At 30.0% G+C, this 15126-nt stretch overlaps 2 protein-coding genes across 2 annotated transcripts; one reads left to right on the top strand and one right to left on the bottom strand.

Moving 5' to 3' along the window:
• Positions 1 to 493: 493 nt before the first annotated feature.
• On the bottom strand, positions 494 to 6912 carry LOC111002124 (THO complex subunit 1). The gene is made up of 10 exons (XM_022272235.2): positions 6758 to 6912; positions 5998 to 6675; positions 5073 to 5329; positions 4445 to 4617; positions 3984 to 4113; positions 3621 to 3706; positions 2846 to 2991; positions 2046 to 2132; positions 1675 to 1752; positions 494 to 898 (listed from the first exon to the last, which is right to left on the bottom strand). The coding sequence occupies exons 1-10, from the start codon at positions 6800 to 6802 to the stop codon at positions 587 to 589; spliced, it is 1992 nt and encodes a 663-aa protein (XP_022127927.1). The 5' UTR covers positions 6803 to 6912; the 3' UTR covers positions 494 to 586.
• A 1009-nt stretch (positions 6913 to 7921) lies between these two features.
• LOC111002125 (MAPK regulated corepressor interacting protein 2) lies at positions 7922 to 11880 on the top strand. Its single transcript, XM_022272236.2, has 3 exons — positions 7922 to 8091; positions 8773 to 8968; positions 10103 to 11880. Exons 1-3 carry the CDS (start codon positions 8075 to 8077, stop codon positions 10253 to 10255), a joined length of 366 nt encoding a protein of 121 aa, XP_022127928.1. The 5' UTR covers positions 7922 to 8074; the 3' UTR covers positions 10256 to 11880.
• The last annotated feature ends 3246 nt before the right edge of the window (positions 11881 to 15126 follow it).

Raw genomic sequence — 15126 nt, 5'->3', positions numbered from 1 at the left:
GTTATATTCTTTTGCAGAGTTTTTAAAGTGTTCAAAGTAGCTCTTAAGTAGTTGTAATAAGGGTTATTCTTGTTTGAATGTATGGCGATATATTTGTAAGTAATAAGTTCTGTTTTGGGGCGACTGAGTCAGCGACGATGAGGAAATACGCGCAAGTTATAATTTCGGATCGGCCGACATTGTTTAATGGTTTTATAAATTTAAACCGAATGAGTTTCCGACGGAAATTCATGTACATTTTGCTCTGAATATTGATTATGAAATAGTGTATTTTGCCATTAAGTTTTACGTCAAAATAACGGCTTAGATTCAAAATTTTCCACCACATTAAATTATATATTACGCCGCATCTTAATAATAGGTAGACGAAGTTACTATGATCAAGATATGTATATTACGTAGTTAAATTTGTTTTAAAATATATATTTAAATGTCAACAGTCAGTAGGTACTTTTTATATATTTTAATGTTAGCCAAAAAATAAAACACATACTGCATACAATCTTCACAGGTTTTATTAAGACACATACACATACATTCGATTTTATTGAATAACCCTTCTGTAGGCAATACGCCTACGTTTTTGTCATTTAGCGTTTCTCAACGCTTCGCAAGCGTCAACCAAATCCAAACCCTCCATAATATAGAGTAAATTCTCAACAGATGCATCTTCATCATCATCAAACCACAGTTTAAGCATATTTTTGGCTCTTGCTTCATCTGTCGCGTTCTCTGTCTCAAAGAACTCTATTTCGTCGGGTTTGTAGCCAAGTTTTGCAGCTAATTTCTTCCAGGCAGGGAGGTTTGCAGCTAATACGTCTAATTGAGAGTCGGTTATCATTGTGAGACTTGTTCTAGTTGGTTTGTCTTCGTCATTTGCATCTGTTGAATCTGGCACCTAAGAGAATGAAAATACCGTTTAGCGTTAAAATACAAGCATGATTATAGACTAAATAGAAAAAAAAACAGATGAACTTTTCTTTAAAAACAGTATATTTTAATGATAAATTTAAATTTATAAGTTTAATATAAATCTTTAATTTGGCAAAAACTAAAATAACGAAAGCTTGAAATTCGATTAAATGAAAAAGAGGCTGTTTAATGCCTCCTATCTCATTTTCTCCCACGTTAAATCTTATGAAATTATGTTTCCGTCTCTTTTTACTGACGCTTTTTCCGTTGCCGTTGCATCCGGTTTGAAATCACAACGATTCTAAAGAAGTTTCACTTCAATAATATAAAAATAAAAGAAGACTCTTAATAGGATTTAAATAAATATACTATTATTATTATTACTATTATTTAAATCTGTAATATTTAAACTTCGAACTTCAATATTACAATTTAATTCGAGATTTAAGAAATAACATTAATTTATTTTCGCTCAAACAAAGAACAATGTAATTTCCACATCTGCACTCATCAAATGTCAATTAAACGAGGTCTGTTTGACCAAGCACTAAGCAGTATCAATGATAATTTCTATAGTCTATGGAAAATTACAATTTGATTTATCTCGTGTTCGATTTTTAAATTTTGATAATCTGTGTATCATTAATTAAAGTTATTAAATTTTTATGTTTTACTTGAAACTGGCATAAAGTTAAACTATTGCCTATTAACTACTGCATATTTAAAAAAATTACGATGATCTAACTATATTATCAATGTTACCTGTTCTATATCAGTGTCTCCATCCTTTATAAGATCTGTTTCAATTTGCTCTTCAGTCATTTCTTCTTCTTGCAATTCCTACAGAGGAGAATATAATTATTGTGGTGATAAGCCATTGGACCGAGTTGGGTTTATGTGATTTGTGGTTGAGTAGATTGTGATTAAAAGTGAGAGTGATACCTTGACCCCGCTGTTAAATATAATTTAAACTAAAGTGTTATTTGTAATGTTAAAGGAATCAATCTAAATAAAAATAAAACTGTGCAATATTTATTCGTCCCTTTTGTGATCGCCCACCAAACCCGCTAATAATGATGTCAATAACGTTGGAGTTACGAATCTCCGACATATATACTACAAATAATATTCACCGGTTTCTTATCTTCGACAGCAGATGGATCTCCATTAGCCGTGTTAGCAGTTGCACTCGCTGCAACTTCACGTGAGATACGTTTTACCTAAAATAATTAATTTTGTATAAACACATTTTTTTAAAATTCAAATTATATTTAGGTTTTAAATATAAATAATTGGCAAAAAACGACTTTTTAAGAGTTACCGATTACATTCTAGAACAATAGTCATCTTAAAATTTCAAGTTATCAAACAAACAAACAAAAATCTTTATTCATGATATCATTAATGTACACTTATGAACGTCAAAAAAATTAAATACTCAAATCAAGGGCGTAGAACGGAAGAGAAGAACTGGCAATAAATTCTCCGCCACTCTTTTTAATCGCCAAGTTTTTTTACACCAGGTTTGTAAGGAGCTGCAACCATTACACCATGTTCCATATGACATTTTGAGTAATCAGGAATAATGAAATAAATTAAAAACAAAGATTTGTCCTCTATCAGCAGGAGGCATGGTGAAATAGAAGCACGCATTTACATACTCATGAGAACAACACGCAAATACGTAGTAGAAACTAATATCACCGCATACACGAATTCAAGTACGACCAGTCACCACAAGTAGCACCCGTTCACGAGTATGACGCATGGCCAGCCATCGGCCCCCTCGCCATATTTTAGGGAAAGACAACCCGACGCATGGACACCGCCACAAGCTCATTTAAAAAAAGTATCCAACATTTAATCAAAATATCTATTTATGTATAATAACTAAACTCAATTCAATTTCCAATATAAACAATTATATACAAACCATATCATCCAAATAGTCGGATAGCCGTCCAATAGGATTATTTGTATGTACGAAGAAATGCGGCGATCTCCGAGCTAATAGCCTCAAAGCTCGCCAGCCCCACCCACCACCACTACCACTGTTTGTTCCACCAGATAACATATACTCTGGAATAAAGATAAAAATACACATTTTTCGTTTGTACTCGTCTCAAAAATTATGTAACGATATTGTATGCAGACATAGAGATAAAAATTATTACAAGAGAAATACAAATAATAATCATAAAAAAAAATGGAGAAAAAAAATATGTATAAAGAATATGACCACAACTGTGAGACAAAATAAAGAGTATATTAAGGAAAATACCTAAGGTTACATATGTTACAATAACAATCAAGAAGCTAAAGTGGAAATGGGTGGGACACATCGCAAGAGGTACAGAAAAGTGGAGCAAAAAACTGCTTAACTGGTGCCCAAGGTACAGCAAACGCAAAAGAGGGAGACAACTGAGAAGGTGGATTGACCACATTAAAGAAACAGCAGGTGGTACATGGCAGAGAGGAATGGCGGGATTTGGAGGAGGCCTTTGCCAAAAAAGGACACACAGATGCACCAGAATTGGATTAAAATGGAAATTTTTTAAATGTATATAAAATATATAATGTAAAATGTATCTGTATAAAGGCTGTTATTATAATTATTTTGTATGATAAAAAAACTATAGTGCGGAGGCACAGAAAGTTGCTTATGAAAAGAATCGAATCATTTCTTTATAAGTATAAATAATTCTTACCCAAAGAAGGCATAAAATCTCTCTCTTTAGTACGACATGCGGCAAGATTGTCCGGACATTGATTCCACAATTTTGTCAATTCATTGCTGAAATTATAAATTTTTAAAATTCAATTTTTTTTTATAGTCACAAATGTTTCAAAACTTTTTTAGATATGTGAGCACTTTATTATTAATCATCAGGCCTGTTTTCTATTATTAAAACTATGAAGTAATAATGCAGTAGCACAAAACGATATAATAAAAAACAATGGAATTTTAATTTTTAAGTTAACTAAAACTAGGTTAAATTAATATTAGGAAATTATAATTCAAGCAATCTATTTATTGATAATATAAATTTAACATAATATGTCATACTTACTTTCCCATAAAATGTTTGCTTTGTGTTTCATATTCTTTGATAACATCCCCAACGGGTCGCCGACGTTTCTTTACACGCCTTACTTCATCGATTGATTCAGTTTGTACTGCCGGCTTTGGTTTTTGGAACTCTGAAATACCAATTAAAGACAGTTCCATGATATGTATAAAATATAATAAGGGTGATACATAGTATTCTCTTTTATTTACATAACTTTTACACATTTAAAGAAAAACACTTTTTTAACGGATTGAAGTTATGTATTATTGTAAACTTATAATTATTTAAAGATAATTTTAAATTTATCCCATATTCGCATACCACGTGACCACGCACGCTGTTAAGCACGCGAAACGTCGGAAAATTTAAAATTATGTTTAAATAATTATAAGTTTACAATAATACATAACTTCAATTCATTAAAAGTGTTTTTCTATAAAAGTATACAATTTGATTTATACCTGGACAACCATCATTTTTCCAATTGTTCCAGTGCTCTTCTCGCTTTAATATACTTTTGACACATTCAACAAATCCCTTTCCATCTGGTGGAGTCTCGCCAAGTAATTTATAAACTAGATTAGTTGTATCCTTAACCCATTCTGACTGATCTGATTTCAGTTCTTGAGATTCACTACAATTATTTATTAATTTCAAAAAAACAGAATGCAATGATATCAATAAATTCATAAAATTATAGCCATTTAACATAACAACTATATATATGCTAGTCAACAATTTTACAATACTTGAAAACCAATGATAAAATAATGTACACTGTAACAAATTTTATTTTGCTAATCTGAAGTGAAACATTTCTTTACACTTTGATAAAAATTTGCAGCAGACCGATGGACACCTGTAAAGCCAAAAGACCAGAACAGAACCACTAGGATAATCGTGATGTGCACAAAATTTGTGGAAAAACAATATAAGATCATCCTATATAGAAATATGTTTAGGGAAAATGATCCATTTACCAAATTGGGGCTCCCAGAAATTAAGGCCTACATAACTTATCTCACTAGATAAGCAACAAACAAATTACTTTAAACTTGACTAGCTTCTATAAACCTTTGTTACACTTACAGTTTAAACTTCACTGTTGTTGTTAAATATTGGAATAAAATTAAAAATTGTATGAGTACACATCTTCTAAAGTTTGCGTCTGATAGTTGGAGTTCTAGAAGCTTCTGGTTAGTTAGAAATTTGGCAAAGTAATGCTGCTCTTTACTTTCTTCCATTTCAACATCATTTACTGGCTTCAGTCTATTTAACTTGGACTTCTGAAGTTCTATTGCTTCTAATTTATATGAAGAAAATGCTGACAGCACACTTCCGGAATGCTGAAATAGCAAATATTAATAATGTATATGAATATAGTTGTGGGACATTGAAATTGGTAGGTGTCTATGTTAATTATTTACAGTGGTTAAACTTTATATAATGAACTAAAGGGACAAAGCTTATAAGCTGACATTACAAAGAGTTGTCATTAAATGGAAAGAAGAAAAATCTGTATTAGTAATAGAAAGTTTATTTTAGAGTAATGTTACAAATTACATAAATTACAATTCTTATTATTTTTGATGTTCATAAGTGTACTTGTTTACCTATATGAATAAAGATTTTCTGTCATATTTTTTAAATATTTTGCAAATGAGGCCTCTTCATGCTAAAGCAAGCAATCCCAATTTGTACACAAAACAGATTTCTTAAAAAGTTCTGTATGTATGATGTTAACAAACAAGTTGATTATAGAATAGCAACAAAATAACATATATAGCCCCGCAGTTTTGACTACTTTTACTATTGCAACTTAAAAATCACCCTTTACTATTTGATTTTTGTTGTTATTCAGGGTGGATATGTAGAGTGTTGCATTTTATGGATGACAAGCTAAACCCTACAAAGCCAACTAATTCTGACACTGTAACCTATGCTTGTTTTAAAAATTAAATATAAATATTATATTTATGTAATACTTCTGTTTTAAATGTTGTTCATTACTTACTGCAACAAATGTTTTCCACTGGATTTTGTTATAGCATGTGTTTGGGCTTCGGAAGAACTCCTGTAAACTCCAAAATCGGCAGTACAGGTTATAATCAATATTTAATTTGTTCTTATCATCATCTATAACCATTTCTTCGTCTAATACATCCTTGAGTGTACCAGAAATATCTCCACCAAACTCAGTTACATTTTCTAAATTAAATTCAGAAACTATATTCAACCCTGATCTCTCAGAAAATGGGAAAAATTTTGCCAAAAATAACAAAATTCTTCCACAAAATACAGTGTTTTGAGATCTAGATAATCGACGTAATAGATCATTGCACATTCTCAGTAAATTATTTTTGCATGCAACAAAAAATAGGTCTTCTCGCCAAATGTTTACACCATTTTCAACGTATGTGAACAGTTCTTCGCATTTATTGAGAGTTAAGGCATCAAATATATCTCCAAGAAGTACAACAGGCATCGTTGGAGTGATCATTTGTCTTCTACATGATTCAATACAGAAATTCACGTAGTTTTCTAGTATACTCGAGGCTTCAGTAAGTAGATCTAAAAGTTTATCTCTGAACGCTTGGTCCATAGCCACTTTTCGATCGCTTTCGTTTGCCTTCTTTGAGAATGAATCAAGAAGGTCGATGTTATTTGTTGAAAACGCTTTAGACAGGACATCCTGAAAAAAAGGTTAGAAAATGAATTTAAATATTCAAATAGTTTAACTTTAACTTCTCAAATATGGAGAATAGGTTACTTACCTTATATTTAACACGTAATTCATCAAAACTACTTTTTTCAGACATTATTTATTTTATTTAGTCATTCATTGGAGGAAATCTTAGTTTAAAAGAAAATTATTTATTTTTAAATTATAACAAAACTGTTCTCTAGCAAAAGCGTCAGTCGTCACTGCAAGTGCAAACAATCAAACATGAATCAATGCTTGTCACTTGTCCTATTGAGTTTGATAATTGACTGTTTGCTTTTAAGAGTTAACACTATACAAATGATATTTGTCAGTTACCAATTGCCATTATAGTTCGTTAATGTAGGTATGAAAACAAAACTTTTTCTTGTTTTGAACTATGAATTTATTGTAAATTTGACAAGATTTTAAACACTGTTTCCGATAATGTAGTACTTAGTTAAGAACCAATAGCAATTGTTAGTTAAGTTAACGCTGTTAAGCATGGTCTTTCATTTTTTTGCTTTTAATAGTGTAGCGTATCGTAGATACGCACTAAAATGTACATACTATATGGTGTAGTATTTTCCATACGATTTTGATATATGTGGCAACATAAATACAGGACACTAAGAATAAAACAGACGTCACTCAGAACAGACTTTTAAGATGAGTGAGCATGTATTTTTTCTTATGAGCCTTTCTATAAGAATATAAATTAATTACCGTTGTTTGTGAAGAAATATATCAATTTAACAAAGATAAAAATGGGTTGTGATTTATAAAAATATAGAACATCCCATAATAGCTTAGAAAATCAAGCAAAACTGACTGTACGCAATGCAAAAAGTCGCATTAGTCACTATTACATGCACAGTTCTATTCATGTAATTATGTTTTTACGCATCAACGTATTTTGCATCTTTATGCGGAAAAAAATAAGGTAGTATTAACATTAGTCGGACTAACACATTTTATATACAAATATGCTACGTCATTTACAATTGAACCAATCTGTGAACGTTTTGTGTTCATTTCATTTTACTTTCATGCACTGGTGTTTATAATTGTAAATTACCTCATCACTTACGACAGTTAAGTTTAGGTAGACTAATTATTTTGAAGATGAAGAAATAATCAAGAGAAATCTGCTTTCCGCAGTTACATTCTGTGGTAATCTCAGGGCAGATTTGACTTGGTTGTGATAGTTGACATGTGGGTGACATTTGCCCATTTATGTGGCGTCTGGCGTCTGTATTTGTTTAAATTTTTTTGTTTATCATAAATATATTTTGTAATACAACGTAGACTAAGTTAAGGTTAATAAATTAAGATTCATTCTAGAATACAATAAAAATTTACAGTATACACACTATTAAAATATCCTAACATGGATCGAAATATGAGGTGAGTTGAAAGAACTAAGAAGCTTTGTTGTACTTTTATGGAGAAGCACACCTTTCACATTTTCTTGTTTCTCAGTTGTGAAGCAATTATTTCCATGTGTGACATTACATAATTTATAAATGTATCCTCACCTGTGTCTTCTTCACAATTTACATATTATTACCATTATGCTACATGTTTTAAATGAAAGAATAGAACAAGTAACACGTTTCGAAGTTGGCAAAGTGTTTTATCAGACCTATTGAATATTTTTTCTTTTAGTTATTTAAAACTTATATCGTATCATCTCTGTAGGTTCATTATAGATTATGTATGAATACAATAAGCGGAAATTTATTTTTCATAAATTGGTATTGTTATTATTTATATTTTTATTGATAAGAACTTATCACTAATAACCATATTTGGTACTTTTAAACAACTATTTATTCAATCTGTAATTGATTTAATAGAGCCATATATTTTTTTTACTTAAATGTATTTTATGTAAATAGTTATGTTTTCAATATGATCAACTTACAGAATAAGCTTAATTATTTATTAAACCACATTTAATGTGCTGAAAGAAGTATTAAATAATTAATACGGGAGAATTTGTTTTGTTCAATCTGTAAATCATTTTTGGCCGTATTTCAAAGTGAAACTGGAAGTAATTTGCTAATTATAAATATATTTTTTCAGATCAACATATGTCAATAGTGGACCAAGGTCTCTACCACATATTGGCAGCAAACGTCACAATGGTAATGGCCATAATGGACCACGACTGAGCCCACCAGCTCAAACTACAGTCAATATACATACTAACAATAATAATGTTAATAATGCCTGTCAACATGATGATCTCATTAATTATATTTATGATTCTTGGAATAAGGTATGGATGAATTGGCTATATTATCTCAATCAATAATTATTAAGAATACACAAAGGTTCCATTGAATAAGGGGTATTTAAGTAATCTTTTAATGATTAAATATAGAATAAAAGGCCAAAAAATATAAATAATGGGTACACTGTATGAAAATGCAGTACTCCATATTAGGGGTTCTAAATAAATATTTAATTTCAAGAATTTTCTTTTAAATACAGTGTGAACTATATAACGACACTGAAGGGACTGTGCATTTTGTGGCATAATAGATAGTTGTTGTTAAATGGAGACAAGGAAAATCAGAATTAGAAAAAAATAGTGTATTCTAGACTATTATTGATTGTTATGTACAGAAAGAAGAATCTTATTTCAACACTATTACATATAGTCCGTCATTTTGTCCGACATCTTTTGCTGTATTTTTTTACTTAATTTATTCATTGTGATATTTAAGGCATGTTGGTGATAAAAGATGTATTTTTCCAATAATTGCTACCAGAACTTCTTTAATGCATGGCGGAGGCTCAGACTCATCCATCTCATCTTCTTGATCTCTAGTGTTTCTTACTGAATCCAAAATTTCTTTGTCATACTAATAAGTATGATTCATGGATTGTCCATATGATAATGTGTGGATAATACATGACTCCTACTTATTATGATATGGCGTACATGCTGCCGACAGAGTTTTTTGCGTAACTCGAATTTAGAATTAATTGCGGGCAATAATAATAAAGCGACAAAATGTACTTTATTACTCAATTGTTATTGAGAGTCGGTGTAATGCTATGTAGAGTATATTGTTGTATGGAAGACTAGCTAAATCAACCAAAGCTAATTGATTTCCACACTTTAGGGAGTTCCTTGTTAAATCGAGTTTACACTGTATTTTATGCAGTTGTTTTCAATTTAAAATTTTGTAAGAACTCATGGTAAAGCTAATGTTTTACTGAGAATATTTTATCATTTTCCCTGCTTTTATAAATTTTTTATTTTGTATATAAATCTAGTGTCCTTGTTGATAATTTCAAAAATAATTGTAATTTCAAAAGAATTTGAAATCATTTGGTATATTTGAATTGATTCAATACTAGAATAAATCTCTCTCATCTTTAATGAAATATGGTAAATTTTCAGGTGACCCGTGAATTAGAAAGAGGCAGTGAAGAGGCAAAATATTACCAAGAGCTTCCACCTCGGCAGTTGGCTAACTTCAGACCGTTTGATCTAGAAGAATGGTGGGCACGACGACTCATCCAGTCAATTAATAGAAACAAACATTGTTCCTAGTTCATGCGATTGGTATTGTAATTCATATCTCATTGTAGCAATATACTAAATTCCATAGATATGAAAAATAATTAAAAATTGTTGAATTTCAATTAAGTCACAATAACACACATAAATTCTAATATACTACATTAATTCACAAAAAAATGTTTGAGTAAAAATTAGTTAGTATTTCCACATTTAAACAAATTTTTTAGAAGGTCAAGGCCAGTAGATAAATTATACATTTAGAATTTTTATACAAGTTCATGTTATTATTAATGTATATTCAAAAAGCAATAACTAGAAGCTAATTTTTATTGGCTTTTAATGTGTGTAATTTAAATAAAAGTAAGGTTCAATACATAAGATATTACAAAAAAAAACGTTTTTTATCGAAAAACAAAACAAAATAAAAATGGCATTATAATCGCGGTTTTTTTAATATTGTATTGCAACAAAATAACTTTGATCCGAAATAGTAAAAGTATTTTGACATTTTTTTTCTTTCTTTGGAAGAACAGTTTTTCTGACAAGACTTCTTAAAAAAAGTTTTTGCTTTGTGTTTTTATAGTGTATGTTTGAGATTTAATACACATGATAAACGAAATGACAATATTGTTTTTTGCGAGTATTAGACATTTAAATAAAACTTTTTGAATCACATTCTACATAACTACATAATAAATTAGTTAAACAAGTTAATCTTTATATATAGGTTCTATTGTCTATATTTGCAGTTGACATTTCTGATTTGCATACCAGTAGACACAGTTAGACGAGAATGCTTCCTGAATGTGATAGGTACATATGAGTCTTCATACATACATTTATACAAAGTACTTATTATGTATTATTCACTTGGTGGAAATAGATTTTTTGTGTTGTACTTAGATGAAAATTTAAAAAAAAATATCATTTTCTCATTCCAGACTGATTGATTTTCAGCGAAAAAATTTAATATGATCATGATATGCATTAACTGTATCCGTAGATTTATTTTAGAGATTAATGTGTAAGTTAACTTAGTGTGATTTTCTATTTTAAGGTTTTCTTTAGTATCAGCTAGTGTATTTAGTTCATAGATTTATCACAATACTGGTAATGATTTATAAAAATCGACACATAACTAGCATTGACATTTTTTATTCAAATTTATTTTTATCTCATACTTAATACGTGTTTATGAATGTATAAATTAATAAAGTTTTTTGCACTTCTACAATAATGACCTAGATAGGATAACATTTTTATTATTACAGAATAGAATAGTTACAATAGATAAAAAACAAATTGTCTATGCCCATTTTATAGATGAAAGCTATAATCACATCTTACTATATTCAACATTCCAATAAATTGTATTTTATAAGTAAAGCCTATTACGAACGAAGTCCTGGGATCTATAATAAGTACATGAAGACAATGTGGTCTCTTATCTTATAAGAAATATTATTTTTAAATAATGCTTTCAAAAATAGGTCCCTACGGCAGCTAAATCAATTATTCCTTTAATACAAAATAAATAGATGGCGCCACTTTTAAAGGGCTTCTTTCGTAAGGCAAGCATTTGAATTGTTGTAAATACGTTACATAGAGTTGAAGCGCTCTTAGAATCAGGATTTTAATAAATACATTTTTTCTAAGGATTTATTCATTGATCTATCATACCTATATTAAATAAAAGCTACAAATATTGGAAAAAATACCGATTAATCAATTAAATGAAATCATGCTCAAGCATAAATCCGATTTTTTAATGATATTAAAAAATATTTATGTGGAAGTTTAGAAAAAAAATTGAAGAAATGGCAGCGTACTTTCTTGGTTTAGATACAAGAAGGCAACATAAACATTGGGTTTAAAAGAGCGGATGAAAGTTCGTGACAATCTTTCAAAGGGTAAATATATTTACTGTTCACCTACTAAGTGTTTTATAAAGATAGACATTTATATTTTAAACAATTTTTGTTGATATGTTCTTAAATATTGTGGACATTTTTTGTTCTACACATTGGGTAACATTATTGTAGTTTTCGTATTGTCATTATAATTTTCTTGCAATTAAAATAGCCTATATTAATCAAGCTAATGTAGCCTTCAAATGGTGAAACAAGTTCAGTCCAGTACTTTTGAGTCAATTCGTTACAAACATACTTACATACAAATCTTTCCTCTTTACAATATTAGTATGGATTGCTGGCCTTGAAAGATTCTATTTGAGTTTGTTTAAAGATAATGAAATAGGTTATTATATATTCATGGTAAAATGTTCAGTTACTTACTGAGTTGGCACTGGGTATAGTGAAACACTTCGAATAAAATGAAGTAAAAATAAACTCCTCTTGAAGCTATTTATATGAAGAGTAAATACTAGAACAGTAAATAGGACATATTTGTTCAAACATGATACGTCTCTGGTCGCATATCAAACAATAAGGCGTCGTTTGTCGTATTTACGTGATGTTCAAGGAGCAATGTACATAAACAGAAGCGGAAGGGGAGCGTAATATTTTAATATCTTCTTCCAAAGTTTCTTTTTTTTCTAAGAAAAATATTTAATTACCATTGAACAAGCAAGCTTGACCTTGATTGGCTTGGGTTTGTGGTGTGTTAGTTTCCGTAGTTTAATAGTTAATCGATCAGTCCAACACAATTCAAGTTTTTTTTACTTACCCTAATAAATAAATAAAAATCATTTAATTGAGACCATTATAAGTCTATATATTGTTAGTAGAGTAATGCTAATAATGAACAACCAAGAATATATTTAGTTTCTTATACCGTTTATTGTGGTCCTTCGAAACAGAGCAGAACCAGGTATGAAAAGAAGTATTATAGCACAATAGCGTTTTGCGATGAACGAATCTTGTTTTACATTTTGAAAGATTATAAATTTTACTTGTGAAATGTTTCCGCTTATCGCTTTGTCTGTGATCGGAGTTTAAGGCTTAGTAACTAATGAGTTCATGAAGTTCATTTCAGCCAACTTAAACAAGGAGCTTATGTGACTGGCACATTGTTTTTTTTGCGGTCGCATTAAGTGCGCAACATCGTTAGTTAACGTTTCATTAAAAGAACAGATATTATAACGCATTTCGATTTTATAAAAAAAATCAATAACAGCCCTAGGTTTGCAACCAACGGCGGACCTGAGCTGGTTCCAGGACTTCGGTGGACCACTTGTGAACATAATTATTTTATTTCTATATTTTCTCACCATCCAGATTCTATGTAACTACATACCTTCGATATTTAATTAATTTAATATAATACATATAACAACTTTGTATAATGGCAAACATTAGGTCTTGACTTGACCACGACTATGTGACCTGGCGCCAAAGCTGGATCAGCCCTTATTTGGAACGGTAATTAAAAATAACTGAATATAATTGCACATTTTATTGTACTGTCCATGCCACACAATCCTTTGAGATAATTTTATTGTTTTCAATAATATTATACTCTCTTGGAAAGTATTTATTCTCGCTTATATTAAATATACTTAAAAAATATTAAATCCCGTGAGTCGTATTAAAAGCTATTGTTAAAAAATCTGTGCATTTCAAAGGCCTATTTTCCGCAGCGAAAATTGGGACAATGGATTTTCCGACGTGGTTTTTCGATAAACGTTCCTATTGTGTATACATTCATCAGGCATGGTATAAATATGATGTACAGGCTGGTATATTGAAGACATTGTGAAAGTCGCAGCAAGAAAAAGGCACCTTTAAGAATTTATGAGTACCATACGTGATATCTGAATAATATCTAATCTGAATACGTTTTTCTATTTGAAAATAATTCTATAAGTAGGTTATATATGATGTTAATATTTAAAATAAATAATGTATCGGTAATTATAAAAATATAGTAACTTTTAAAACTGTAATGTGTTCTAATCCGCACCTAGTGGATGTTACTTAATTCATCTTGATGTTTTTTTTTAATAGGAATACATCCAAACCACAAACAACAGAGTTATTCACAAAATGATATCCCACAAAATGGTATCAGAAAATACTCTAATACGAAATATTGCGAACCTAAAATCGAGAATTGAATTTGATTCCTTTTAGAACTAAAATTACAGGTCAGTTAGCAATAACCAATATCCGTGAACATTCACGACATTTAAAAACACAGGTCACAGGTGCGCTATTGGATACGGAACTTTTTTTCAAAGAGATTTTTATTCACATTACCTCTAGTATGCGGCCTTAAAAATTGTATTTTTGCTTTTGGAACATAAGCGGTATCGAAAATATCCGTGCTTTGTTCCTGTCATGTTACATAATGTATCTTGACGTCAGTAAACAATTTAAAATTGGCTTAAAATTGAGGCCGGATTTAAAATTCCAATAACGTTTTACGTACAGAGAAGCGTTAATCTTATATGCAAATTTCGAAACAAAAAAGCAAAACCATTGTCAAGGATCGTGCGAAGATTTTTTTCAATAAATTATTAATTAATACGTAGATACTATGTTAACGTAATTTTCACAAAATTAATTGGATTATGTTTATGATAGAGTTTCCAAGGCTTTATTGTAATAAAGTTAATTTAAGAGGGTATTTTTAAACGATTGGAAACTTAGAATGAAAAATTGTAGATCCGTTTGATCCCAGAGGCTTAAGCGAGAATTGTTTGTTTTGGCTCCGCCCAATGAAAAAGGCTTTCTATTTTTTCCTTTAAAGGTTTTAAACTGTTAAATTTCTTTTAGAGGAACATACGCAAGTATTACGCTCTGTCCTGCGTCAAGAACTTACTACTTACTTTCTTAAGTAAGTCTGCGTCAAGGCCCATGTAATATTTACCCCATAAATTATCTTCGGCGGCTACTAAGATATCTTAGCGTAAATGATTTGAAAAGCGTTATATATATCGG

Source organism: Pieris rapae, chromosome 4 (assembly GCF_905147795.1).
Source record: "Pieris rapae chromosome 4, ilPieRapa1.1, whole genome shotgun sequence".
NCBI classification, from domain to species: domain Eukaryota; kingdom Metazoa; phylum Arthropoda; class Insecta; order Lepidoptera; family Pieridae; genus Pieris; species Pieris rapae.
Note: the sequence above shows the minus strand (reverse complement) of the source record. Positions and strands in the feature narration are given on the sequence as shown.